Raw genomic sequence first — 8,670 nt, forward strand, 5'->3', positions numbered from 1 at the left:
TGTGTGTGTCTGTGTGTGTGTGTGTGTGTGTGTATTAAACACAGGGCCTTGCAGATGACAGTTAATGAAACTCCTGAAGTGGGGAAAATGGCTAGCTAATGTGAACATAGTTGTACCATCCACTCATTCACTTAAATGAGAACATAATTGCACTGATCCACTGTCATTCAAAGCTAGCCCATGAGCAGAACAAACACATAGATGTCTAGGGTTGCTATGTGGGTGGGATTAATTGAGAAAGGAGAAACTAGCACTCATTCTCTCTTCTCCCTCCTGTTGCCATGCCACCCACACTCCACAAATGGGACCAATCAGATCACTTCTTCTGTAAGTACCCAGTTTCCTTTTCAAAGCTCGAGGTGTAAGAAAGGCTATAATTTAGAGTTCGAAAGATCAGTTAGCCCATATTCCTTCTTGTTAGTCTCCCTGCCCAAGTCTGACGTCAAACGTGTCATGCTGCCCACCTTTCAGGATCCCTCTGGTTACGTCTCTGGTCCCCTCTCCCATTGCACAGAACTCCATGTACTCAGTTCTTTTTATAGCGCTTGCCACAATCTGTTCCCCAATCAGATGCAATGGTGTGTATTTCTCCGTCAGTTAGAATGCAGAGAGATGGAATCACTGGTTTGAGAGTTTTGTTGTTGTTGTGTGTTTTTTTGTTTTTCTTTGTTTTGTTTGTCTGTGTTTTCGTGAATGTTCTTGTTCTCTGTTTAGCAGAATAGGTTTGGGGGCCATCTATTTGAGTTCAGGTTTATTCAATACTACTTTTATCCCAAAGGATTATTTAGAAATGTGAACTTACGACAATGCCTGAGCCGTGTGAGTGTGCTTGTCTGTTCGATTTGCCTCTAAAATACATGATGACCTGTTGTTCTTGATTCCTCATGACCCTTGCACAGAGCTTCACAGTAAATGATGCTTGCATTCATTGAAATTTAGTAACGATTCAGAGCTTGTAAGTTGTATTTAAAGTAAGACAAAATTTTTGTAGGTACAAAATAAGGAAAGACTGCTAGAAAGAAGATGGTGAGAAGCAAGTTAGAGACATTCTTATTGCCTTCAAGAATGCAATAAGTGATGTAAGAGAGGAGATACTCTCTTCCGGAACAAGCTTATTCTAACTTTCATGATAACTAATAAAGTGGCTGTTAAAATTAACATACATTAATATTCATTACTTAAATTTATTGTATAAAATATTAGGGGTTGTTAAATTTTTATTTGAAAGTAATAGAAATTGAGATATATTACCACAGCTATAAGCTTATTAAATGGCTACTTGAACTATCATTACACAAGCAGTAATTTATTGCGTGTGTAGAATGTTTCTTCAGAGTACATCGTCAAAATATATGACTGAGCCCTTTATCTAGCTTTAAAAAAAAAGCAGGGTCACTCTGTGTAGCCCTGGCTGTCCTGGAACTCACTTTTACAGATGAGGCTGGCCTTAACCTTAGAGATCTACCTGCCTTTGCCTCTTCTGGGGTTAAAGGCCTGAACCACCACACCTAGTTTGAGCCCTTTGTCTTAAAACCTGAAATTGTTTTATCCTTTGTGATTTGTACAATTTGTATACTACCTAAGTACAAAGAAATCCACATGCAAATGCCTGTTGGCCTTTCAGGGTTGGAGTTTAGATTGCTCTTAAATAAGCACTTGTCTAGCATTGTAGTCTGTATGTTCACTGAACAAATATTGAGAACATCCTATATGGGGTTTGGGGGATGAGGGAGCTGGGAGAGTGGTTCCTACCTGCCTAAGGCATGAAACAAGGGTGTGAACAAACTTTTTGTGTTGTCAAATGTAGCCTAGTCTCTGATCGGTAGTTAGAAAAAAATACCATGGGATTAGTAAATGACTTGGGTACAGAGATTTAAGAACTAGTGCAGTGCCAAGAAAGTCTGGTAGTGAAGACAGAGAAAAGGCCAAAGTATTCAGATCCCTTTGGGGAGTGTGACAGGGGAGATTCAGCAGAGAGGTTTTTTTTTTTTTTAATGGTTCAAGGTTAGGTATGAGTTAGTGACTGAAGCACACTCCAGTGACTTTCTGGCCCAGCAATGGCAGCTACTCAGACATGAAAGATCTTTGTTTCTGAGATGTAGTTTTTTTTTCTCTTCTGTGAGATACATATATATTTCTCCTAGGGCTTATGACTTCTAGGATACATTTCTTGGCTGCTCAGATCTTCATGTGGAGCACTTACTTAGTGGAAGCATAGTGCCCAGTTTTCTGCCAGCTCTGGCATTGGTTCAGCAGTATTTTCAGTACTTGCTTTGCTGTCTATTTCCTAGAATAGACTCAGTTGTGTAATAGAGGCCAGTGAAGCTTAATTTTATTCCCAGCACCTAGCACAGCGCCTGGAGGTTATTAGTAGTTATCAATTATTACATAAATCTAATGTACAAATTTGATTTCCCGTGCATGGCTGACAGTGAGTGATGATGGCTTGCCTTGCTTACCCTCTTGAACAACACTTGCAGATATAATTGTGTAGGTGGGAACTGATGTCAAAAGTACAAGTCGGTGACAGACACAGAACAATGGCCACTGCGTGTGGGAAATTAGAGGGTTACAGCTGTGCTTCTCTCAGAAACTCACTAACAATCAGTGGGAAAGGAAGGAGAGGGAATAAAAACCAAACAGTATAATGTTGACTGGAATGAACACCCATCCACAAGGTGGTGGTTCAAGAGGCAGCATCATCACGGGATGGTATATGTTAATGGCTGGAAAACACTGCAAGTGTGTGAGGATGGGTGGAGAACACCACAGGTGTGTGTAGATGGCTGGGGAGCTCTGCAGGTGTGTGTGGATGGCTGGGGAACTCTGCATGTGTGTGGAGATGGCTGGGGAACTCTGCATGTGTATGGGGGGATGGCTGGGGAACTCTGCATGTGTGGGGGGGGGATGGCTGGGGAGCTCTGCAGGTGTGTGGGGATGGCTGGGGAACTCTGCATGTGTGGGGAGATGGCCGGGGAACACCACAGGTATGTGTAGATGGCTGGGTAACACCACAGGTATGTGGGGATGGCTGGAAAATCTTTCAGATGTGTGTAGATGGCTGGGTAACACCACAGGTGTGTGGAGATGGCTGGGGAACACTGCAGGTGTGTGTAGATGGCTGGGAAACTCTGCAGGTGTGTGGGGATAGCTGGGTAACATCACAGGTGTGTGTAGATGGCTGTGGAACACTGCAGGTGTGTGCAGATGGCTGGGTAACATCACAGGTGTGTGGAGATGGCTGTGGAACACTGCAGGTGTGTGCAGATGGCTGGGAAACTCTGCAGGTGTGTGGGGATGGCTGGGAAATCTTTCAGGTGTGTGTAGATAACTAGAGAACACCTGGGTAAGGAAGAGACTCTTAGATGAAAATCTAGGTCCAGAGTTTACTCAAACTCTGGATCTGAGCTGGTTTTGCACCTAAGGGAAGAACACATCTTGTGTAATGATATGGAAACAAGGAAAACTGGCGTAGCAGGGAGGAGTACAGGCACTTCAGGTAGGAATGGGAGAGCAATGTGGATGCAAATGGGATTGACTCAGCCAAGAAGAGTGCTCTAATGCAAAGCTGCTACCTACCGTGTTCTTTTTTTTTCTTTCAGGTACTTGGGGGACTTGTCTGGATTTTGGTTGCTTCCTCCAATGTTCCTCTACCTCTACTACAAGGATGGGTCATGTTTGTGTCTGTGACAGCTTTCTTCTTCTCACTTCTCTTCCTGGGCTTGTTCCTTTCTGGTATGGTGACTCAAATTGATGCCAACTGGAACTTCCTGGTAAGAAGTTTTTATAGTAAGCCTATTGGAAGAAAATGTAAGAGACGTACAAATATCTCATTACGTTCATGTCTCTGCTCTTTCTGTTGTTGCATAGAGGAAAAGACATGAGGAGGCCACTGTGGTGCTCATGTGTGGGTTTGGTGAACAGCAGGACCTTATTTTATAAACGTACTACATTGATAAAACTGAGAAATCACACTTATTTTTATGATTTATTAGAAAACTATTTCATATAATACAGCAAATGAATTGAATTATAACTGAACAGTAGAACATCTGCCTTTAGGAAACAAGTCACAGATGTCTTGAAGTTTTCCATTCATGTCTTCTTCAGATATTTAAATGGGTTAGTCATACCTTAATAGGAGGACCACTGATTGCATGACATACCCTCTCACCTGAGATACTAGCATCTGTAGTTCTCAAGTCATATATATGTTTGCATATATTTAAATATGTAATTGAGCAAGAAAGTCTAATTTGCATATTACCTACAAGCATTGTATTATAAGCTTTATGTCATCTGTAGGTCACTTAGAATACACATTGTGGATGCTATGCACATAGCTTTTTGTTTTTAAAGATTCATTCATTTCATTTTATGTGTGAATGTTTTACCTGTATCTATCTCTGTGCACTGTGTGCATTCCTAGTTTTTGTGCATTCCTAGGCCTGAAGATGATTGCTAACCGTGATGTGGTTGCTGGGAATCTAACCAAGGTCCTCTGCCAGAGTATAAGTGCTTTCAACCAGTGAGCTATCTCTCTAGCCCCTTCGTGTTGTTTTTTTATACTGTATTGTTTGGATAATGAAGACTAGAGAAGAATGTATATATTTAGTATAGACATATTTTTCTGAATATTTTCCATGCATAATTGATTAGATTCACACCCAGGAACTGCACAGACACAGAAGTGGGCAGATAGTCCAAGCTTTTCAGAAAACATGTAGCTCCATATCATTTTTGAAAGAAAATATTTTACACTTAGTTCTTCTCTAAAATTAATTACTGAGTCCTGAAAGATAAATTGATAAAATGATGTCATATGTCAAACTCATTGTTTAAGGTAAGCTACCATTCACTGAAATCGATGGATGTTGTATATTTTCATGTGTTCTGTGGAGCTTCTCTTTCATACAAGTGGTCCTTCGTCCTCTGGGATGCATTTTGAAAGACCAGTGGGGATAATCCTATCCACAGTGGATGAGGCTTCAGTGATGCTCATAGGGAACCCTCTCTGGTTCTGACTCACACTGGGATGTTTTGAAATTTAAGTCAGACCATCATTTGATCGTTATAGGCTTTTATATGATCTTTATATGCTTTTTATATGACCTTTATATGCTTTTGAGCATAATAGCATTTCCCCCCAACCCCAGCAGCTTTTGGGGCAAATGTTAAGGGGAAAAGCTTTACTTACAGAACTTAAGGAGAACTATAATTCCGAATATTTTCAGCACAGGCATTCAGCAAATAGGGCCGCCCTCTAAGACAGCATATAGGCTAATGGTGGCACTGGTTAGGATAAAACCAAGAAAGCAGTGTTATGCAATGGTCACAGCCCCCAACAGGATTTCATGTGAAGCCTGATTTGCCTTGGACAAAGCAGCTAACCTCTCTGTATTTCAATTCCCTCCTCTGTAAGATGGAAGTAATAGTAACTGCCATACCAGAAGCCACTAAAGAATAATAGAAATAATGCGTTCATAGTGCTTAGCTTTGTGTGTATGTGTGTGTAATCGCCAGTTGACAATAATTCTAATTCCTTAAAAACAGGAGGCTTGTAATCCAGAACTTTGAGGGTTCTAGTTCTATGAAGTTGCTACAGTAGGGTTTTCCTACATGTTCCCTAATTTCAGTATTTGTTATTTGATCACGTGATAAAATCCACAGTCTCAAATTTGGGTACAGAGAAATAGTTCATCTCCTCTTTCTAAGTGCCTGGCATTCTCATAAGAAGGTCTGCAGATCTCCAAGGTTACTAAGGGAAAGCAGGTTCTTCAGGCATCAGACTTAAAGATGGTACCAGGTGTCTTTGTTCCACTCTCCCCTGCTGGTACTTTAGGAGGCTTAATAATCACTACCCATCTTGTTGGCTCTTCCCAAAGGCTGTATCGCACACACCAGACTGTTCCTATGGGAGGCCTGGATCTCCTGATTGCCTAGCAACTGAGTGTTCAATCTGGAAATGTTTCTTGGATGCTGCAGTATCCCATATTCTTTCTAATCAGCTTATACATGTAACTTTTAAATGCTTAACTACTGTTTCACGTTATTCTTGAACTTGTTAGACAGATACCTATACTGTATTTCTCTGCCTGCTTGTATTGAATCTTGTTTTCAGTACTAAAGCATTCTTAGGAGTTTATCAGTCTTCCTAACTTACCACTTCCTTCCCACTTGTAGCACTGCATGTAATGGTCAAGCAATAAACCATAAGTGTTTTTGCTGTTTTAATTTCACCACTATACCAAAGTGGCTATTGGAAAGCTGGGCCTGATGGCACAAATCCATAAATCAGCGCTCCGTATAATGAGACAGGATGTTCTTAAGTCCAAGGCCCCTTTGGACTAACAAAGCGAGACAAAACAAAGCAAAGCAAACAAACAAAAGAAAAATAGGAAACCTCTAATGCTTTGCCTCATGGTTCATATGGGAAGACTTCTTATGTTCTTGTCCGTTTGTCAGTTATGGAAAAGAACTAGGTACCGACTAAGGAAGTGCTTAGAGCCAAAAGTTTCTCAAATGTATAGGCTTTTAACATTTTGGGATATTTGCACAAACTTTAGTACTCAAAATGTTTCAATGTGTTGACCATTTCAGAGGTCATATTTTCCAGTTAACATTATCCCCCATGTGATAGCCGTGACACAGTGTGACACTATTGTTGTTATGGCTGAGGCTTAGCACATGGCGAGCATACCAGCTCCTGCCTCTGTAAAGTGTACTGAGTGCTGTTTAGGTTTAGATAACGTTTTTCTTTCCGTGTTCTCTGTGGCTTTCATCACGTGTATACCAGTTCTGACCACATATCTAAGCCTTACATGGGTTGTAACGCTTGCCGTACACACCCAGGCATGACAGTCTTTGGGTCATGCTCATCACAGAGTCCTCATCAGATTGGTACAAGTTCTAGTTTCTGCATTCTGTAATTATTAGACATTAACTGATAAAAAAAATATTTTCCCCTGTGAATAATTTAATGCTATTTTGTACTCCGATTGAGAGAAATGGAAATAATTTACTCTCTACAAGTATTTATTGTAAACACTAATGGTGACTTTTTTCATTTTCCATATTTATAGTGTGCACATGTGGTGTGCATGTATGTGGGGGCATGTGTGGACACGCATGTTTGGGTATGCATACATGTATGTGCCTATGCCTGTGAACCCAAGGTTGATGTCAAAATTCAGCATCAACAATTCTTCCACATTCATCTGTGAAGCAGGTCTCATTCAAACCAGAGCTCGATGATTAAAGAGCAGGTCTTGGTACCCAGCGTGCTCTGTGCTCCCCTGACCTCCACCTTCTGGAGATGGGACTATAAGTGGGTCACCACACACTTCGGCATTTAAGTAGGAACTGGGGAATCCAGACTCTGCTTCTCTTGCATGCCTGGCAAGCCCTTTAACCACTGAGTCATTTCCTGAGTACATTTTCTATTTTTTATTAACTGGTATTAAATTCACATTCACAATACAAGATATATTTAGTATTTTTCACAACCTTCCTATTCTGGTTACAGCTGGTACATTAAAACCAAGACTGTTTCTCCATTTGAAGAAAGGCAAGATTTTTCTGTTTCTGAATGGTATTGGAGATTGACCCTCAGGAGGCCTTCTGTGTGCTAAGAGAGCTCCTCATCTCTGAGCTACATCTCCAGCCCCTTTTCACTTTTGTCTTGAGGCAGGGGCTTACATGCGCAGGCTACCATTGAACTTACTTTTTTTCCATTTTTTTTTGGATATTTTATTTACACTTCAGATGTTAACCCCTTTCCCTATTCACCCCCACACACACCCAGGAACCACCATCCCATCTCCCCTCTTCCTGCTTCTATGAGGATGTGCCCCCACACACCCACTCCCACCTCCCACTCTGGAATTCCCCAACACGGGCATCCAGCCTTCACTGGACCAAGGACCTCCTCTCCCACCTATGCCTGATAAGGCCATCCTCTCCTACATAAACGGCTGGAGTCCTGGGTCCCTTCCTATGTGCTCCCAGGCTGGTGGTTTAGACCCTGGGAGTTCTGGTTATTGTTCTTCTAATGGGGCCACAAACCTTGTCTGCTCCTTCAGTCTTCTCTCTAACGCCTCCATTGGGAACCCCATGATCAGTTCAATGGTTAGCTGTGAGCATCTGCCTCTGTATATGTCAGGCTCTGGCAGACCTCTAAGGAGACAGCTACATATAACTCAACCTCCAAGTGGTTAGGATCACAGGTCTGCCCTGATAAGAAGACAATTTTGATTTTGAAGTAGCTGGGGCTTGGGGACTTTCTCCCTGCCCCTGTATATAAGAATAACACTACTTTGGTATAAATTTGAAAAGTAGATTTCATATTTTATTGCCCCCCGTTTTGTAAGGGAAATATGCTAAGGAAGAATACTTTTTAAGAGAGGTGTTTAAATCCTATACAATTAAACAAATCCCATTTTAGTTTACAGAAATCTAGTGGGCATACATTTAATCAGATTCCTGCTATGAATATCACTTAATAATTTAAATGTCCTGAGGTACATTCTATGCCACTTTGACCTGGATATGTCCTTTCATCCTTTAAGACAGTCTTGCTACATGTATGTAAACCAGACTGTAGCCCAAACTGATGATCCTCCTCGTTCAGACTCCTAGGTGCTGTGGTTATTGTATGCTATCAATAGTAAA

The 8,670-nt window shown here is 41.3% G+C and overlaps 1 protein-coding gene across 1 annotated transcript in view; it reads left to right on the top strand.

The window, feature by feature from the left end:
- Window positions 1-8,670, top strand: part of Mal2 (mal, T cell differentiation protein 2) — a 29,913-nt gene that overhangs the window by 11,950 nt on the left and 9,293 nt on the right. The window contains exon 2 of the mRNA XM_028766502.1: window positions 3,603-3,773. Coding sequence (XP_028622335.1) covers window positions 3,603-3,773 — 171 coding nt within the window. The remainder of the gene's footprint in view (window positions 1-3,602; window positions 3,774-8,670) is intronic.

The sequence above is a fragment of the Grammomys surdaster genome, unplaced genomic scaffold (genome assembly GCF_004785775.1).
Source record: "Grammomys surdaster isolate TR1022 unplaced genomic scaffold, NIH_TR_1.0 63, whole genome shotgun sequence".
Lineage (NCBI taxonomy): Eukaryota > Metazoa > Chordata > Mammalia > Rodentia > Muridae > Grammomys > Grammomys surdaster.